The sequence below is a fragment of the Gekko japonicus genome, unplaced genomic scaffold (genome assembly GCF_001447785.1).
Source record: "Gekko japonicus isolate JY-2015 unplaced genomic scaffold, Gekko_japonicus_V1.1 scaffold637, whole genome shotgun sequence".
Taxonomy (NCBI): domain Eukaryota; kingdom Metazoa; phylum Chordata; class Lepidosauria; order Squamata; family Gekkonidae; genus Gekko; species Gekko japonicus.
Window position 1 is genome coordinate 802,419 of NW_015172573.1, and position 20,069 is coordinate 822,487.

Consider the following 20,069-nt stretch of genomic DNA (forward strand, 5'->3'; position numbering starts at 1 on the left):
GGGGGGAAAGAATGGGGGTAGGTGGGTGTTTGTCTTCACACCCTGCTTGAGTGAGCTTCCCCAAGTCATCTGGCTGGCCACTGTAATGGCTGGACTGGACAATCTAGCAGGGTTCTTCTTCATATCACTGTTATGACTTAATAGCCATGTTCAGAAGTTACGGTGTACAAAGGTACACCCTGCATGTACATCTGTTTGTAAGAAAGAGCCAGTGCATGTAGTCTTTACAAATTAAACCGCAGACCATTGCCTAGATAAACATGGGGTTTCAGTCATTCATTCAGCTGCAGGTACACTGAATGTATCATGAGCAATACTTAATGCACGTAAAAAAGAAAATGAAATCTACACCGTACACCGATGTGCGTTCACTGTAACTTGTAAACAGGGCTTGAGAGCCAGTGTGGTACAGTAGACCTGGATTCAAATCTTTGATCCAAACTTGCTGTGTGACCTCGGGTCAGTCACCTCTTTCTCAGCCTGGTGGACCTCACAGGATTTCTGTGTGGATAAAATGAAGGGGGGGGAAATTACCTGCTGCCCTGATCTCCTTGGAAAAAGGGCGAAATAAGAGTCATACGGCGAAAAGGGGCTCTAACTCACACTCAAAATAAATTTCACATGAATGATAGTCCGCAGCTGTGCTTCCATTATCTGTGACAAAATCTCCGTACAGGATGCCTTCTGTTTGCCATTGATCTAACTTGTTTGTAATGTGAAAAGCGCTTTGCAGTTCTTTCTTTTTTTCCTGCCCTCTCCAACTGTCGTTTGGGCTGGATCCCTGTTACTTCCATTTTTACAGGTGAGAAGGCTGACAGCCAGTGACTTGCCCTATAAGTCCATGGTAGAGAGATGGGACTTCGATTCAAATCCAGGTTTCTTCCCAATGGACTTATTTGTTTCACTGTTCTGGCTTCTCTTTAGAAAATGAGTTTTGACGCTCAATCGACTTTGGGACTTGCGTTCTTCTCATGGGAAACACACCATTGTATCCTACCTGTTTTCATTTTGTCAAAACATATACATCCTGTGACCAAACATAAGATAGTTTTCACAAGTGAAAAAAACTTTAAAAAAACAACGTTTTTTTGTCATGTTGACATCTTGCAGGTCTTTGTTTAAGCTGCAATGAGAACTGCTTTACTAATTTGTGTGGATCACTTTTCTGGTGGTCAGTATATGGGCCGTCACTTTGCAAGGCTGAAATGCTGCATTTGTAAACTGGGGTCATGTGATCCAAAAAAACTATACACATGTATGGAGGGAGAGCCACGCATACCAACAGATGTCTGTGCGTATGCATATGTTCTTGGCCCCTTGAGCAGTAGCAACATTTGCGCTGGAAATATCAGTTGGTCATTCTGTTTAAGTTTTAAAATTTGAATTAAATAACGCAGGGTTCCCCAACATTTTTGACCCTGCGGTCATCTTTGGAATTCTGACACAGTATGGTGGGCACAGCCACAAAATGGCTGCCACAAAATGACTGCCCGGGGAGGTGGTGCCAGTCACAAAATGGCTGCTGCAGCTTGCCTTCAGTCATACTGGGGAAATCCTTGTGTGGCGGCAGTTGCTGCCAAAGCAACATTTAAAAAAATCTGCACAACCAATCAAAAGCTTTGATGGGCAAAAGCCCTACCTGGCCCTGCCCATTTTCTAAAAACACTTGGTGGACACCAGGAAAGGTGCTGGCGGATGCCATAGTGCCCAGAGCCATAACTAGCTTCAGTCATGACATACTTTTTTGGTGCTCCTCAGCAACGTTCCCTCTAAGCTGTGGAGTCTTGTGAGTAAAAATCCTACTTTCTGAGCTACTGGCCTTAAAGTTGTGAGCAAGTGATTTGATTACTGCATAACTTAGTTTGCTCTGGAGCCATCTTTCCTGAGCTAAGGCAAAAATGGGTGAGCTGGATGCTAAAAAACTATGAGCTAGCTCACACTAACTCAGCTTAGAGGGAACACTGCTCCTCAGCCTTGTGTGCTCTTGTTACAGCTCTGATGGTGCCCACAGGGACCCCTGAAATAGTGTGTGCCCTCTACAAATAAACCTCCATAGCTTTCCTCTGTTATTTTGTTTTGAAGCCTTAAGGGACCATTGGAAGTCTCTGAACCTCAGTTTAAGAACCATTGGAGTATTTCTCTTACCTCAGTTATTTCTTTGATTTTTTAAAAAGGACATATTTTCCTTTTTAAAAAGAAAAGAAAAGCTTTAAAAAAACCATCAGTTATTGTTTCAGGCAAATGCTTGGTTAATTGTTGAAAAATGGTTACAAATCAGGAATGCTCATGCTTCAGTGGCTGACGTGGCCTGACGTCTTTCTGTATGTGTACCCATAGCGTCCAGCCCTCATTTCTAATCGATCAGATTTTTGCAAAACCCAGTTACTCTCCCCAAACTGAGTAAACTACAATAAGAATAGAATGCATTTTGTTTTAAAGATGGCTCTGGCATATAGAATATGGGGACTCGGGTGTCAGGAGGAGGAGGGAGGTTTCTTTTAAAAGCACAAAGTTAAGACAGAGACTGAGAGGGGGGGGGGGAACCACCATCTCAACTAGACGTTATTCTTTCATCTGATGCTAGATAAAATACATGCAATCCTTTCTGATTTTTTTCTGATATTTTGATTGTATGAGAGCAGATGCACAGATGATAGATAAAATTCAAATAGGCAAAATAGGCTAGTAAATCAAAACAGGATGATAGAAAACATTGATTGGAATTTGCTAGCATGCACTAATACGTCACAGAATTGTCCCACTCCAGGGTTATCTGTGAGATCACTAGTATAGAAAAATACTGTTGCTGAGTTCACATGAATGCAAATACATTTGTTTTAAAAAAATTTCCCTCAAGTGACATGCCAGACCACAATACCCACTGTTTAGTAATCCAGAATAACTCCCAGTTTCGTAATCACAGTGACTAATCTGAATTAGAATTTGAGTTTTACCAGTAAACGTGCGATAAGACGATGGGAGGGGAGAAAAACACTGGTTTGCTAGTTGGACTGCATGAGTTCGATATAGTGATTAAATTGCTGGTGAGGGGTGATTAATCTGGATCTTTGTGAAAATGAAGAAATCCCTGGATATCCTGACTATCTGTACACAGATCAAGGTGGGCAGCCATGTTGGTATGAAGCAATAGAACAAAGTTAGAGTCCAGTGGCACCTTTAAATCCAACAAAGTTTGATTCAAGGTGTGAATAAAGTTGTCTGTATGCAAAGGGAGAAGGAAGCCAAGAGGGCAGATGGATAAAATTTAAATTTCACATCGAATGAGGCTAGAATGAGGTGTTCCGTGAATTTCTAACAGACTAAAGAGGAAACTTCATTGTGTTTCACATCGTGTCACCTCAGGCTGGGTCACACTGTGGCCAAGAAGACTACAGTTTGCTCAAGCAACTTTCTATCCAAGGTCATTGTAGGGTCACGCTAGAAACCTGCTCTTGGCAAGTAGTACAGACTTCACAGGTGATTTTACCATCTTTCTTTGTCGCTGGCATTTTATTTGTTGCCTTGAATCCTTGGACAGATATGTCAATAAATACATTTAATAGGAAGTGGCTGTACCATGAGCCTAAGGTTGCCAGTTCCGGGTTGGGAAATTCCTGGAGATTTGGGGGTAGAGCCTGGGGAGGGCAGGATTTGGGGGGAGGGAAGGGATCTCAGTGGGGTATAATGCCATAGACCCCCCACCCTCCAATGTGGCCATTTTCTCCATGGGAAATTATCTCTGTGGTCTGGAGATCAGTTGTCATTCTGGGAGATCTCCAGGCCCCATCTGGAGGCTGGCAACCCGGGGAGGTAGCTGTTTTAACGGACAGATTTGGGGCCGTATTAAGGATTAATCAATCTGATCCCTGAGGCAAAAGCTGGGAAATTCTCCAGCTCAACTTTCATAGAAATGGCAGAGTAATTCTTATCTTTGATTCCCCACTTCTCCACATGCAGCTGCTGGTGTGACCTTGGGTCAAGTTCTTTCAGAGCTGTTCTCTCAAGGGCAGTTCTCAAGAGAGCTCTCTCAGCCCCACCTACCACACAGGGTGTCTGTTGTGGGGAGGGGAAGGGAAGGGAGATTGTAAACCACTCTGAGGGTGCGTTCAGACGTGGCGTTTGCAACGGTATAGGTGCCGGTTGCAATCGGTGTACTTACCGGCGTTCACACGTAGAACATCTGCCTTCCGTCCCTAACCGTTGCAAAGCCCTTTAAACCATTGTACTCTGCCACTAGGTCCCCAAGTGGTGGTATCCTGAGTACAACGGTTGTAATCGCTGTACCCGCCGTCTGATCGCTCTCCACCGTTGAGAAACAACTTCCGTTCGGAAGCCTGAGGCTTCCGATTTTTGCCCGCCATTTTTTTTTTTAAAGGTCGGCGATATGCGCTTGGGCGAAGCTTTGCCCTGGCGTTTGTTTTTAAAAAAAGAGAAAAGGGCCTTTCGGAGGCGTCCGGGACCTCAGGGAGGCTACTTTGCTCTTTAAACTTTAAAGGTAAGTCCTTATCTTTAAAGTTTAAATGTAAGACAGGGTTTTTTGCGCATGCGCGAAGATCACCATTCTATGTATGGCTGCCTATGTGCATACTCAAACTGAGTTAAAAAAAAACAAAAAAACGCCGATGCCCGCTGTGTGTGGATGGGCATACAGCAATGGGATCCGCAGATAGGAGGTGAGTGTGATCGTGTTTCAGCCGGCATAAACTGCACCGGTTCCAACCGGTACAGTTTATGCCAGCTGAAACAGCGCATCTGAACGCACCCTAGACTCCTTCGTGTAGTAGAGGGTGGTGTATAAATCCAATCTCCTCCTTCTCCTCCTCTTGATTTCTACTTTAGGTTATATTCATTCTTGACCTCTCACATGAACAGTTCTTGAGGCTAAAGGCCATAATTGCCAAAGGTGTAATATCGCCCCCCCAATTAAATACAATATTTCATTGCTGAAAGCTTGCTGGATAACCTCGGGGCAGTCACACGCCTCTATATGAATCCCATTTTAAAATATCTGCTTTCGTTCTCATACAAGGCTATTATTAGTAATAATTTTTATATCTTCCTCTAAAAGGCTAAAGTAGCCTATATCGTCTCTTCACAACAACCTGATAATGTAGGTTAGTCTGAGCGAGTGTGACTGGGCCAAGGTTACCCAATAAGCTCAGTGGCTGAGCAGGAACTTGAAACTGAGTCTCCTCAAACCTCGTCTGACTGTCTAACCGCTTGTCTATTGGAGGTGTAAAGTGCCGTCGAGCCACATCCAACTCACAGTGATCCTGCAGGGTTTTCAAGGCAAGAGACGTTGACAGGTGGTTTGCCATTGCCTGACTCTATGTAGTGACCCTGGACTTCTTGGGGGTTTCCCACCCAAGTACTAACCAGAGCCAACCCTGCTTAGCTTCTGGGAACTAACGAGATTGGACTAGCCTGGGCAATCCAGATCAGGGCAGTTTATTTACTAATCTGCTATATAATTGTTTCTATTGTTCTTGTCTGCTGAGTCTCTTTTCTCCTGTATTTAGCAAAAAGTATTACTTTATTTTGCACCAGATAACCATGAATTTGTTATAGGAAGTCCCCAGTTTTTAAAAAAATCAGTAGAATTGAGTTCTGATGACCCGCATTTGAACTACAGTTTATAGCCAGAATATATAGCCAGAAAGCATGAAATCACCAGGGCAAAAAGCCTTTACTTGATGGACAAGTGTCCGGGAAAGGCACCTTGTGCCAAAGAAAAGCTCCACTGCTAATGCAACGAATTTGTGGAATCTAGTAACTCAGGAGATCAGTGTTGTTTTTAAGGGAGCTGAAAGCTGGGTGGTGGGAACTCTTCTTCCTTAGTGCAAATTTCTTAAATGTCACACCTGGTCTAAAGAGTTCTGCAAGTTTCTGGAGCCTTACAGATAAAATTTGCAAAATCTGTTTGACCCGAAGGTAACAGCGATAAACAAAATGACTGTGCTCACCACAGTCAACGACAACTCTTGAATACCTCTTTCAGATCTCTGGGGAACAAATAGCATCATCGCACCTTTCTGCATGTGTATGTATTTGTATTTGGTTGGCTCCTGACGCTGCAGCAGGCGTAAACTGAGTGTGGTACAAGCTGTAAACTACTAGCCAACCTCAGGGGGAATGTCCTTATAAAGAGGCTAGCAGAAGGAAATTAATGCTGTTTTACACCGTGTGCTGCTTGCTTTATTTATCTGCCCCCATTTTGGTGTGGCAGAAGCGAAAGAACCAGCTCAAGAATCCCCCCCCTCATCTGAAAGGAATTGAATTCCAGCACTCTGTCTTAGGAGTGGCGTGATAATACATGAACTGTGCAATCCTCAGTGCAGTTAAGGTAAAGGTAAAGGTTTCCCTTGCTCGAAAGCCAGTCGAATCCGACTCTAGGGTTGCGGTGCTCATCTCCGTTTCCAAGCCGAAGAGCCAGCACTGTACGAAGACGTTTCCATGGTCATGTGGCCGGCATGACTAAATGCCAAGGTGCACAGAACACTGTTACCTTCCCACCAAAGCGGTACCTATTTATCTACTTGCATTTCTTGCTTTCGAACTGCTAGGTTGGCGGGAGCTGGGACCAGAGACGGGAGCTCACTCCGTCATGTGGCACTCAGGTCTCAAACTGCTGAACTACCGACCTTCCAGCCTGCAGTTCAGCATCTTAACCACTTGAGCCACCGCAGCTCCTCAGTGCAGTTACACCCTTCTAAATCCATTAATTTCAAGGGACTGAAAGGGTTTAACTCTACTTAAAGGTAAAGGGCCCCTTGCTCGAAAGCCAGTCGAATCCGACTCTAGGGTTGCGGTGCTCATCTCCGTTTCAAAGCCGAAGAGCCAGCGCTGTCCGAAGACGTTTCCGTGGTCATGTGGCCAGCATGACTAAACGCCAAGGCGCACGGAACGCTTTTACCTTCCCACCGAAGTGGTACCTATTTATCTACTTGCAATTTCTTGCTTTCGAACTGCTAGGTTGGCAGGAGCTGGAACTATAGACAGGAGCTCACTCCGTCATGCGGCACCCGGGTCTTGAACTCCTGAACTACTGACCTTCCACAGCCTGCAGTTCAGCGTCTTAACCACTTGAGCCACCGCAGCTCCTTAACTCTACTTAGGATGCCACTATAAATCCCCAAACGTTGCATCTCTTTTCTTTAAGGTAGAATGTCAGGAAAGTAATGTTTGTACCAGCTTCTTCTCCCAAAGAGTTTGGTGTAGTGGTTAAGAGTGCGGACTCTAATCTGGGAGAACCAGGTTTGATTCCCCATGCCTCCAAATGCAGCTGCTGGTGTGACCTTGGGTCAGTTACAAATTCTTCCAGAGCTGTTCTCTCACGAGCAGTTCTTGAAAGAGCTCTCTCAGCCCCACCTACCTCACAGGGTGTCTGTTGTGAGGAGGGGAAGGGAAAGGAGATTGTAAGCCGCTCTGAGACTCCTTCGGGTAGTGAAGGGTGGGGGTATAAATCCAATGTCTTCTTTTCTTCTACAAGCATAGACCGCTTCAAGAAGGGATTGGATAAACAAATGAAGCAGAGGTCCATCAGTGGCTATTAGCCACCAGGTATAAATGGAACACTGGCGGGGCAGCGATGCTCTGCATTCTTGGTGCTTGGAGGGGCAACAGTGGGAGGGCTTCTGGAGTTCTGGCCCCACTGGAGGACCTCCTGATGGTACCTGGGTTTTGGTCACTGTGTGACACAGTGTTGGACCGGATGGGCCTTTGGCCTCGTATGTTCTTATATTCTTAACTGCTGTCCCAGATTTCTGGATATCCTTACTAGCTTAGGTAAGGAGTCCTTTGCTGCCTGCCTCTAAGCATTTACTGACAAGGTAGATAAGTCCACCTTTTGCTATTCTGAAGGCCAGCATTTTTAAAAAGGGACAGCATTTGAAGAAGACACCCGACCAGCTTCTTTACGAAACTTGCCTTTCTTAGGTGGCAGAAGTTAAGGAAGAACTTCTAAAGTCTGACTTCAAAGACAGTTCAAGTTAAGTCATTTGGAGAGATTTGTCCTTCAGTCTACAGGTTACAGTCTACAGGAGAGCCAGTTTGCTGTAGTGGGTAAGTGTGCGGACTCTAATCTGGGAGAACCAGGTTTGATTCCCCACTCCTCCACTTGCACCTGGCTGGATGACCTTGGGCAAGCCAAGGCACAGCTGTCCTTGAAAAAGAGCAGTTTCTCTCAGAGCTCTCTCAGCCCCACCTAACTCACAAGGTGTGTGTTGTGGGGAGGGGAAGGGAAAGGAGTTTGTAAGCTGCTCTGAGACACCTTTGGGTAGTGAAGGGCGGGGTATAAATCCAACCTCCTCCTCCTCTCCCTCTTCTTCTTCTTCCTCATGTTTGATGATGCAAGGACTCTGTACCAGACTGCAGTGTGCCTCCAAGATGCCCTGGCCAGGCTAGTTGTATTTCTGAAGCTAAGCAGGGTCATCCCTGCTTGTAGGGTTGCCAGCCTCCAGGTAGTGGCTCGAGATCTTCCGCTATTACAACTGATCTCCAGGCAACAGAGATCAGTTCACCTGGAGAAAATGGCCGCTTTGGAAGTTAGACGCTCTGACATTATGCCCTCAACTGCACCCTCCTCAGGCTCCACCCCAAAATCTCCAGGTATTTCCCACCCGGAGCTGGCAACCCTACCTGGTTAGTAGTTAGATGCGAAACCTCTGAGGAAGTCCAGGGTTGCTATGCAGAGGCAGGCAATGGCAAACTACCTTTGTTTGTCTCAGCCTTGAAAAACACCCCATGAAGTGTCACCGCAAATCAACTAGGATTTAACAGCGCTTTCCACCACCAGATGCACGCAAGCCCTTTTTTACTTGAGACCGCAGTGGATGGGCAGAGGTGGCTTTGGCCTCCCCCACCCAATGCAGTTTTCATGTCACACTGCCCCCCCACGAAGTCAGTTTTGGCTCCTTGGTGAAAATTACATTATTTGTGTGGCTATATGTAGTGCTGGAGCTGCGGTGGCTCAAGTGGTTAAGATGCTAAACTGCAGGCTGTGGAAGGTCGGTAGTTCAGCAGTTCGAGACCCGGGTGCCGCATGATGGAGTGAGCTCCCGTCTCTAGTTCCAGCTCCTGCCAACCTAGCAGTTCGAAAGCAAGAAATTGCAAGTAGATAAATAGGTACCAAAAAGAGAGAAAGCCACCCTCTGACTTTTTACAGGAGGTGCACAGAGTCAGCTTAGCAGGCCATGGTCTAAAAGGTAAGCCCCGCATTTGAAGAGAGATGCTCAGGAGCCATCTGAATTCCACTGGCTGTGTGTGTGTGTGTGTTAAATGCCATCAGGTCACTTCCGACTTATGGTGACCCCACGAATTAATGACCTCCAAAAAGTCCTTTCGTTGACAGCTTTGCTCAGGTCTTACAAACCGAGGGCCATGACTTCCTTGAGTCCATCCATCTCATGTTGCGTCTTCTTCGTTTCCTGCTGCTTTCAACCTTTCCTAACATTACTGTCTTTTCCCGTGATTCTTGGCTTCTCATAGCATGACCAAAGTACAATAGCCTCCATTGGTCACTTTAGCTTCTAGGGAAAGTTTATTTATTTATTTGATTTTTACCCCGCTGTTGAATACTGAGATAATTACATCAGCGCTAGCGAGGCCATGGGGTCTAGCACACCTTCGGGTGCTAGAACAATAGAGAAATCGGATCCTAGGGCAGACTAATTGGAGCACCCAAATTCTAGAGGAGACCTATCATGGACTCTTCCACTGTAAATAGCCTATCACTGGTGTTGGGTGTGTGTTGGGTAGGAAGATGCCCTTGGAATTTTGACAGCTAAGGCTGTGGCTTGGTCTGCCTCTGTATTGGTCCAGCTGTGTCTCAAAAGAAGTGAAGGGCTGTGTGGGGATAATGGGTTTTGTAGCTAGGCTGATTTCACTCTGGGTATATCTAGAGCGGAGACTGCAACCCAGAAACCAGCAGATTGAGATTGAGACTGGGAAGGGCAGCCAGGAAAGAGTTAGAAAAGATTCTTAAGTGTAGGAATGTGTCCCTGGCAACCAAGATCAAGTTAATTTGTGGCATACTATATATAAGTGTGAAAGCTGGACACTGAAGAAAGCTGGCAGAAAGAAAGTTTATTCATTTGAAATGTGGTGCGTGTTGGAGGAGAGTTTTATGGATACCATGGACTGCCAAAAGGACAAACAAGTGGGGTCTAGATCAAATCAAGCCTGAACTCTCCCTAAAAACTAAAATGACTAAACAGAGGCTAACATTCTTTGGTCACATTATGAGAAGACCAAAGTCACTGCAAAAGACAATAATGCAAGGAAAAGCTGAAGGCAGCAGGAAAAGAAGACCCAACATGAGATGGATTGACTCAATCAAGGAAGCCACAGCCATCAGTTAGCCTTAAAAACAAGTCTATCTCGCCACCTAGTGGTGCATAGTGCTAAAAGAGCTAGAACGTCTGTCTGCCAGACAATTTTAGGATCTCTAGGCTATTCTATACACAGTGCCATATCATAATTCATTAATTCTCCCTAGAAGCTAAAATGACTAAACTAAGGCTATTACTTTGGTCACATTCTGAGAAGACAAGAGTCACTGGAGAAGACAATAATGCTAGGAATGGTTGAAGGTGAAAAGTACTGGGTTCGCCACATGGAGGACTCGGACGACGACATGAGTTGCACACGTTGATTGTACTTAACCCAAGACTAACTAACGAACCGACAAGGCCAACTATATACATACCCACATAGCACCCCCTAGTCCCATTGGAGGGCTTGAATCTCCCGCCAAAGTGGCTATTAGTTGGTGTTGGGGGAACTAGGATCCTATATTTCTATTGTTCCAGGGAGCCAAGCTCCTGCCTTTGCCACGGACCCCTAGTGGCGGTCCGCGTACATAACAGAAGGTGTTAGGAAAAGAGGAAGACCTAACATGAGATGGATTGTCACAGTCAAGGAAGCCATGACCCTCTGTTTGCAAGATCTGAGTAAGGCTGGTAAAGACAGGACGTATTGGAGGACATTAATTCATGGGGTTGCAACAAGTCAGATGTGACTTGACAGCACTTAACACGCAAGCATATCTAGAGCTTAATTTGAACCAGTGTTCAACCTCTGAAGCTGTGGAGTCCCTCTCAGAAGCAGTTTCAAGTGCCAGGGCTCAGACTCAAACATATGGGAAGTGAGACCACAAAGAGGCAACCTCTGAGCACGTGCAAAGTACATTTCTCCTCCTCACTCAGTAACTGTGGTTTAATGGCCCACGTCTTTTTAGCTGCCAAGACAAGAGGCTGCTGCTTTGAGCTTTGGCTCTCCTTGTTCTTTAGAAATCAAGCGTGGCACACTCCAGGAACACGTGGGCTGGAAAGTTATACGTTGGGGTTTCTTAGCTTTCACTTCCTTTGAGTAAAATCACAAAAAAGAGTAAGCGTTTTTTTTCAATATATCTCCAAGCCTTTGTCTCTTAACGGAGATAGTACAGAATGACTAATTCGCATAGCATTAACTCACACTTCTTCTTTCAAAGGCGTGTTTTTAATCAGATTTCAGCATGCCATCAGAGCTTTGAAAAAATACTATTGCAAACCAAAGGATTGTCGCACCCAGAGTCCCCCCCCCCAAAAAAAAAATTAGATTGCTAACAGATGCATGTCAGCATGCACTGTTTTGCCAGTCTGTAAACCTGGAAGCACTATTCGGGAGAGCATTAAGAGTTGGAACGTAAAAAGACTGTTAAAAAATCAAGAGGGGAAAAACTCTCCTGTGTTCTACGGTAAATATGCAGTCTAAGGGGGGGGGGTTGTGTGAGTATTTTGTGTGTGTGTATGCCTGGAAGTTATGGTTGAGTTCTGGTGACCCCTATTGGGGCTTGGACATTTCAGGGAGGTGGCTCACTATTGCCTGCCTCTGCATCCCAGCCCTGGTATTCCTTGGCGGTCTCCCATCCAAGTACTTGCCAGGGTCAGCCCTGCTTAGCTTCCGAGATCTGATGAGATTGGGCTTGCCTGGGCTATCTAGGTCAGGGTTGGAGTTGTTTTCACAGATTGATATCAGCCTTACATGTGAAAACACATTCAGAAAGCGATGTGGTCTAAAACAACAGGACTTCCACAACTGAGAATCATCTGAATGTCCTTTTTCTGTGTGTGTGTGTGTGGGGGGTCAATAACAGACTTTGCTCATATATACCCATATTATTTACTTCCACCAGTTAATCCGAACCTTTTCCTGGACAGTTAGAATAGCTTATCCTTTGAAATGAAGGGAACACATAGCCATCCCAAAGAAAAGCCGCTGTTTCTTTGACAGTTGATGGTCCTAAAGAGCCAGTTTGGTGTAGTGGTTAAGTGCGCGGACTCTAATCTGGGAGAGCCGGGTTTGATTCCCCCACTCCTCCACTTGCACCTGCTGGATGACCTTGGGCAAGCCATAATTCTGGCACAGCTGTTCTTAAAAAAGAGCAGTTTCTGTCAAGAGCTCTCTCAGCCCCACCTACCTCACAGGGTGTCTGTTGTGGGGAGGGAAAGGGAAAGAGTTTGTAAGCTGCTCTGAGACTCCTTTGATTAGTCAAGGGCGGGGTGTAAATCCAATCTCCTCCTCCTCCTCCTCCTCCTCCTTCTTTTGCCCTAATTGTAAACCCTGTGCTTTCCAGGTCATGAGGTGGACTCTGAAACTATGGCTTCTCTTCCTGCTCACAGCAATGGCATGTGTACAGAAGACAGCAGGTATAAGTATGGTGGAAAGCTGGTGTGTGTGTGTTGTGTATGTATGACAGAGACAGAGAGAGTGGGTTGCATCCAGTCTAAATTTTGTCCACGGAAGCACAACTCCCCGATTCCCCGCTCCCAAAGCAGCCCCAAATGCTTCTCAAAACTCTGTTTCTGGGCCACGGGGGACTCCTCAGGAACAACATGGGGGGGGGGGAGTTAAAGGGCTGACATAGGAGGGGAGAATCTCTCCCCCCATACACACATCTTGTTGTTGAGACTGTGGTTTATTGAACAAAGTGATCAAAACTAGGTAGAATCATCTTGGGAATCCTGCTTTGCCTTTTGTCAGTGGTAGCTGACGGCAGCACCAGCAAGGCTGAAAAGCAACTAGCACCAGAGCGATGTGCTCCACAGCAGAGGGATGCCACCACCACTACCACCCCAACAGACAGAGAAGGATGCAGATGGCATCAAGGCTTAGGATCCAAACTTTTTTTTGTTGACATCAAGTCGCAGCTTACTTATGGGGACCCCGTAGGGTTTTCAAGGCAAGAGACATTCAGAGGTGGTTTGCCATTGGCTGCCTCTGTATAGAGACCCTGGACTTTCTTGGTGGCCTCCCATCCAAGTACTAACCAGGGGTGACCCTGCTTAGCTTCTGAGATCTGACGAGATTGAACTAGCCTGCTGGGCTATCCAGGTCAGGGCAGCATTGAAGCGAGTGAAAGTCAGAATAGAAAAGCAACAGTAGATGAGAGGGAGGGGCCAAGATGATGTGTTTGACGCCTCAGAAAAGGAGAGCCAAGGCAGGAAATAAAGTCTGGGGAGGCAGCAACTAGAAACGGGAGAAATGTGAGAGTGTCTGGGGAGAAGATGGGCTGGTTTCTCCCCCTGAGCAGTCAGCCATACACTCAGGACATTAACTTTAGAGAGCAGGGATATGATCCGTGTCCCAAGGTGGGTTTCTGGTCCCAAGCCTGACACTAGCCCCCACTCTTGCACTAGCCCCACGATTATTTATTTATTTATTTATTTATTCAACTTCTATACCGCTCCATCCCGGAGGCTCTGAGCGGTTTACATGGGCATTTTTTATAACTTCCTAGCTAGGGCCACACAATGTATAGGGAAGGTGAGTGCCTACCAGGCACCCTGCCGGCTTTTTTGATATTCTTCTATCTGTGGCTTCCTCGTGGTGGGTTCTGTCTTGGCGCGGCTCCGCAGTGGCTCCTTCTGGGGTAGTTCCACAGTCCATGACTGTGGGATGACTGCTGCACTGGCCTCTGTCCGATTGGCTCCGGCCATGCTGCTAATCCCAAGCCCCCACTCTTGCAGATTCTTTAAAAGAAATAAAATGGGGGGGGGATGTTTCCCAAGAAATTTTAATTAATTAAACTAACTTAATTAAATGTTTTATATTCAAAGTTTTAAAATCCCAGCATTCCCAGTGACCAGTGATTCTAGATTAGGGGAAAACAAGAAAAAAAGAAGTTGTGAAAGTATTAAATTACCAAACAAAACTCTGTTAATGGTAATTTGTAGCAGAACTACATGCACACCTTTTGGGGAAAGTGAGTATTCCAGGATGCGTTGTGTGCAAGGGGGGGGTCCATGCACAGGGATTTTTTCAGTGCTCCCTCTAAGCTGTGGAGCCTTGTTAGCAAAAATTCTACTTTGTGAGCTAAGTTGTGAGCAAGTGATTTGGCTACTGCATCAATTAGTTTGCTCTGGAGCCATCCTTCCTGAGCTAAGACAAAAATGTGTGAGCCGGAGGCTGAAAAACTGTAAGCTATCTCTCACTAACTCAGCTTAGAGGGGACATACACATCATTACCATTGTGCTTCTCTGCTCCTCTTGGGAGGAAGCAGGGGTGACGGAAATCCTCTTTTCAGGTGTTGCCCTTCCCCATTTTCAGAGAGGAAAGCTGGATTTTGACCCTAGCTGAAGGTTTATTTTATTTCAATTAATTTGTTTAATTCATCCATTCATTTTAATTAATTTCGTTTCCACTAGCCCAAAGCCACTCAGCAAGCTTCCATGGCACAAGTGGGAATTCGAATCTGAGTCCCCCAGATAATAGTCTGACCGTCTTCTTAACCACTGCACCACCCTACACCACACTTGACAGGATCCATCTTTCTGAGCATCAGCTTGTTGCTCTCTTTATACATGTTGAGACAGAAGATGTGTGTGGGGAGAAATTTGGTGTTCTGGTTTGCTGTGCCTACCTCAGATTCCCTTATATGACACCGCAGGTGGAGGAGATCAAACTGCTTAGAAGACGAGAGGCAGGTACTTCAAGGAGGAATCTGTGCCAGCTTACTGTCTGCACTCCAATCTGTCATCTGAAGTGCTTGCCTTTTCTCATGGCTGGGTTACACTTATTTCTGACTTATTAACTGGAAGGCGTCAGTTGGAGGCCACTGTGTAGGTGAAACAAGCATTGCAGGGCCTAGGAAAGGAAGTGGTCTCGGTGTGGAAAGAATGGTGGCGGATCCTTTGCTTAGGTTAGGAAGCAAATTAGTGTGGGAAGGACAGAATTGACATAAGGGGGGGGGGAAGGAAGAGGTTGCAGACATCCCGTGAATTGCAGACAGGGTACAGCAATACACAGAACTGTAACCATCTATTCCCTTTGCAGGTTCGTGCCAGCCGCGTCCCTCATGCCATGAATGCATCCGTTCCCACCCCAGCTGTGCCTGGTGTAAACAACTGGTAAGTGCTTTCTCTTAAGAACATCTGGAACTCTTTTTTATGTTATTTTCCCAACCCTCAGGGGATCCAGGAAGCATTTTCCTTGGACCTGGCATCTAGATCGTCATTATTATTATTTTTTAAAGGGCAAGAGGATAAATGGCCAGGGCTTTAAATAAGAGGTGAATAAATTCCACCAATTGCATTCAGATTAGGACTTGTTCATTCCATATTTAATAGGTGGTTCCCCCTCGGATTATAGTTTATCAAACTTGGCAAAACTTGGAACAGCAGAACTCAAGGATTAAATTGAGAATGCGCCTCCCCATTTCCCCAGTGTCTGCTGAGATTATGGCCGAAGTGGGTTAAAATGTTGACATTTCTTGGGTGTGCACTTCCACAGTGCAGAGAACTCTGGATCCTGGGAGAAGTGCACCCGTATTATGAAACATAAAAACAACAGTAAAATAACAGAAACTCTTAAAAGCTATCCCTTTCTTTGCCCAAAAATGTGAAAAACCATTAATCATTTTTAGCTAATTTTAAGGGATTTATGGGGGAGGGTGCAGAAAAGTGCACCTATATATTTCAGTACTGAGAAAACAAGCCCTGAAAGAGATTAGAAAGCTTTTAAAAAATTACACGCTGAAAAACTAAAAATCTCCCTTATAAATAAAAGCCGAATGGTGTTGGCACTTCTCTAGAACATTCCACACGCTCCAAAATCAGTTCGCTCTCTGATCTGTCATCCAGAGGGTCTCCCTATCCACTGGCTGCTTTGCCTGAGTCCTGCCTCCAACATTCTAAACGTTTTGCTGTTCCTCTCCCCCCCATAGCCAGTCAGAACACAGAGGTTATTTGCATATGCAGCCTCATCGGCCATCGCCTTGGAACACAGAGGTCGTTTGCATATGCGACTTGATTGGCTTTTGCCTCTAACATTCTAAACAGTTTGCTCTTCTGAGGTAAAATGTGTCCAATCTCCAGGTGAGGGCTGGAGATCACTCAGAATTACAGCTGCTTTCCAGAAGGCAGCGATCAGTTCCCCTGGAGAAAATGGTGGGCTCTGTATCCTTATATGCTGCTGAGGTGCCCCATTATGACAGCCAATATGACGCAGCAGTCAGGGCTTCAGAGCACGGGAGAGGCTGCAGGTGTGTGGGGGGTGGAAAGCTGAAGAGTGAGGGGGAAATAAAGGTAGGTTGATGATTGGCTGGGAAGGAGATAGGGTTGCCAACTCCAGGTGGGAAATTCCTGGAGATGTGAGGGATGGAGCCTGGAGAGGGTGAGGTTTCAGGAGGCATGGGACCTCGGACAGGTACAAAGAGATCAGTTCCTCTGGAGAAAATGGTGAACTCAGTGTCATTATACCCTGCTGAGGTTGCCACAGCAAATTGACACTGAGTGTCCAAGGCTAGAGCACCCGCCTAGAGCCTCTTTCTAGAGTTCGTTGTATTTATTTCCACAACGGGCCTTTTTCCTAGTTAAATATATATATCTATATTGACACCCAAAGGACAAGTTTCAGAAGGGTTTATTTTTACTGTTTGTTATGGTTGTTTCTCATGTATGATGCACAAGTGTGATTTTCCTGGGATCTCTGAATTTAAGATTGCAGCTATGCATACCTATGGGAATTTAAAGGGGAGGGGGAAACGACCCCCAGTATTTGCACTCTGCATAAGGACCAGAGAAAAACTGGGTAATATTAAAAACACACACACAAAAATACAGGCCCCTCTTGGGCCAAACTAGACCCTCGTTCTGACTTGCTTTTCCCACAGCGACACAGTCGGTGCAGGGAACTCATTTTTAAAGTTGGTACAGGACTATGGTTTGTAGGGGCGAGGAGCTTCTGCCTTCCCCCAGAACTGTTTTCCTGAGCTGAAATTGCCTTGGGAGGAGGGCATTTGGCCCACTGAGGGCTGCAGGTGTACAGAGTCCTGTAAACTCAAAAATGGAGCAAATAACAGCGCCATGGCTGCAGGCCCGTAGCTACAGTGGGGCATCTTGGGGCTGCCCCCCTCCTGACTTACTGCCCAGGCCTCCCGACTTCCCATCCAGATGGGTTATTTTATTTTTCGTGCACCCTGCCAGCACCCTCGCCTCTCTCTGTCTCTCGTTGCTTTTTAAAACTTTTACTCTCTCGTCATTCCTGACACAGCTTGGGTGTGTGTGTGTGGGTGCCCCCGAACTTATTTAAATGCCCCCCAAAGTAAAAAATCCTGGCTACAGCCCCTGCATGGCTGTTTTGTCTTAGGAGAAATGGCATGGCGGGGAGGCAGAAGCCCCTCTTCCCCCTACGCTGTTGTCATGAGCTGAATCAGGACCCTGTGCTGCTTTAAAATTGGATTCCCTGCCGCTCCAGGGAACCTGGTCCTGACTATATAAAATGCTCATGCTTGCTTTGGGCCTCAGACATTCCATCAGATATCCCATAGAATTTTGATCCAAAGAGCAGTCCAGTGGGGGAGAATCAAGATTCAATTGCAAAATCCACCTTAATAGGATGTCATGATCATCCCTACTCAAAACTCCAAGTACACAGATTTCACTGTGGATCCATAGTGGTAAAAGGAAAGGGCTTTTGTATGCCAAGAGATTGTTGTTGCGGCAGAGAGAGAGATATTTTTGTTGGCTATCCACCATGAGAGATTTGAAACATGCAGCTTGGCTCATAGGCACTAGCCACCCAAAATTTAATGAAACCTCCCTACATTTGCGCCTCCTCCCTGCTCCTGGGGGTGCTGTAATTGGCATTGTGCACCCTGGAGGTGAAGATTCTGGAAGGTTGCTTAGAATCAATGGCTGTTTGGACTCCATGGCTTTCCAGCTCCTGGTTATCTGCTTTTTCTAGCTTAGTGGACACACCCTTTGGCAAAGACAAAATATTTCCTGGGAGGCAGTAATATCTGCAGATGGCAAGCTACCAGCACGGCCTCTGATTCACCCCTTGCCCTTTCACTCCGGTTTCTCCCACAGACTTTCTTTCAAAATATGTAAAACGGGCATGTACTGAGTCAGCAAGAGTCTGAGCCAACACTGGCCCATCGCTCGCTCTGTGGAAACTTTGAAAGTACTGAGGCCTGTGCTTCTAGGATGCTCCTGTAACTCTGAAGAGTGAAGCATTTGTGAGAGAGATGTCATTCCAGTGACTTTCCAACCCTAGTTGGGTTAATTGTGGTGGGTAATCTGGGTTAAGGAAGACATTGGTGGATTGTGACACGTCTTTGGCAGCCTGTGGGAGTAAGAGGGAGTCATCTTGCCAGTTGCTGCAGTGGCCTCCCACTGCCTTGCCAGAGTAAAAGTAGAATACATCTATATTTAGAACAAATTTAGGGTGCGTTCAGATGGGGCGTTTCAGCCGGCATAAACTGGTGCAGTTTATGCCGTCTGAAACACAATCACACTTACCTCCTGTCTGCGGAGCCCATCGATGTATGCCCGTTCACAGACAGCGGGTGTCGGCGGTTGTTTTTTTTAAATTCAGTTTGCGCTTGCGCATAGGCAGCCATCCAAAGAATGGCGATCTTCGCGCATGCGCAAAACACCCAAAAAGCATGCCCTGAAGAGAGGACTCACCTTTAAAGTTTAAAGACCAAACTGGCCTCCCTGAGGTCCTGGACTCCTCTAAAATCTTAAACTAAGGACCTTTTTCTTTTTTAAAAAAAACAAATGCAGGGCGAAGCCTCGCCCACGCGCATATCGCCAACCTAGCCAAAAAAATGGTGGGCGAAAAGCAGAAGCCTCAGGCTTCCGAACGGAAGTGGCTCTACAACGGTGGAGAGCGATCAGACGGGGGGTAAAGTGGTTACAACCGGTGCACTCAAGATACCACCACTTGGGGACCTAGTAGCAGAATACACCGGTTTAAAGCTCTTTGCAACTGTTAGGGACGGAAGTCAGATGTTCTACGTGTGAACGCCGGTAAGTACACCGATTCCAACCGGCCCCAATACCATTGCAAATGCCCCGTCTGAACACACCCGCAGAGCCCAGTGGCACCTTTAAGACCAACAAAGGTCTTTGTTCATCTTAAAGGTGCCACTGGACTCTAAATTTGTTCTACTGCTTCAAACCAACATCTATATTTACTTACTAGTTTAGTACAGTTTAGTACTAAACAGTTGCCTTTCCTCAGAGGGAACTCAGGCAACCCCTGCCCCATTTGATCTTCACAACAACTCAGTGAGGTGGGGGCCGGCTGAGAGAGAAAGACTAGCCAGTGGGTCACTCAGTGAGTTTAATGACAAGCAGAAATTTGAACCTGGGTGTCCTAGGCTAGTGCTCTAACCCACTACACCACACTTACACAGACAATGTGGGTGTTTCGGTCACAAAGGGCAGAGTTCCTGTGCCCGTAACCAGCTGCCTGACAAGCAAACACTGAACAGCAAAACAAAGTTTGAGTCCGGTAGCACTTTTAAGACCAACAAAGTTTTATTCCCAGGGGTAATTTAGTAGAAAAAAAGCTGCAAGCTATTAGCTATTAGCGTAATAGCTCATTAGCATATGAGCTGCAGGCTATTAGCTATTAGCATATGCCACACCCCCTGACTGAGCTGCAGGCTATTAGCTATTAGCGTAATAGCTCATTAGCATATGAGCTGCAGGCTATTAGCTATTAGCGTAATAGCTCATTAGCATATGAGCTGCAGGCTATTAGCTATTAGCATATGCCACACCCCCTGACATCACTGGAA

At 46.0% G+C, this 20,069-nt stretch overlaps 1 protein-coding gene across 1 annotated transcript in view; it reads left to right on the forward strand.

Annotated features, from left to right (window-relative positions):
- The window catches only part of ITGB7 (integrin subunit beta 7), a 46,822-nt gene that overhangs the window by 600 nt on the left and 26,153 nt on the right, over positions 1-20,069 (forward strand). The window contains exons 2-3 of the mRNA XM_015421369.1: positions 12,614-12,686; positions 15,314-15,387. Coding sequence (XP_015276855.1) covers positions 12,617-12,686; positions 15,314-15,387 — 144 coding nt within the window. The 5' untranslated portion in view covers positions 12,614-12,616. The remainder of the gene's footprint in view (positions 1-12,613; positions 12,687-15,313; positions 15,388-20,069) is intronic.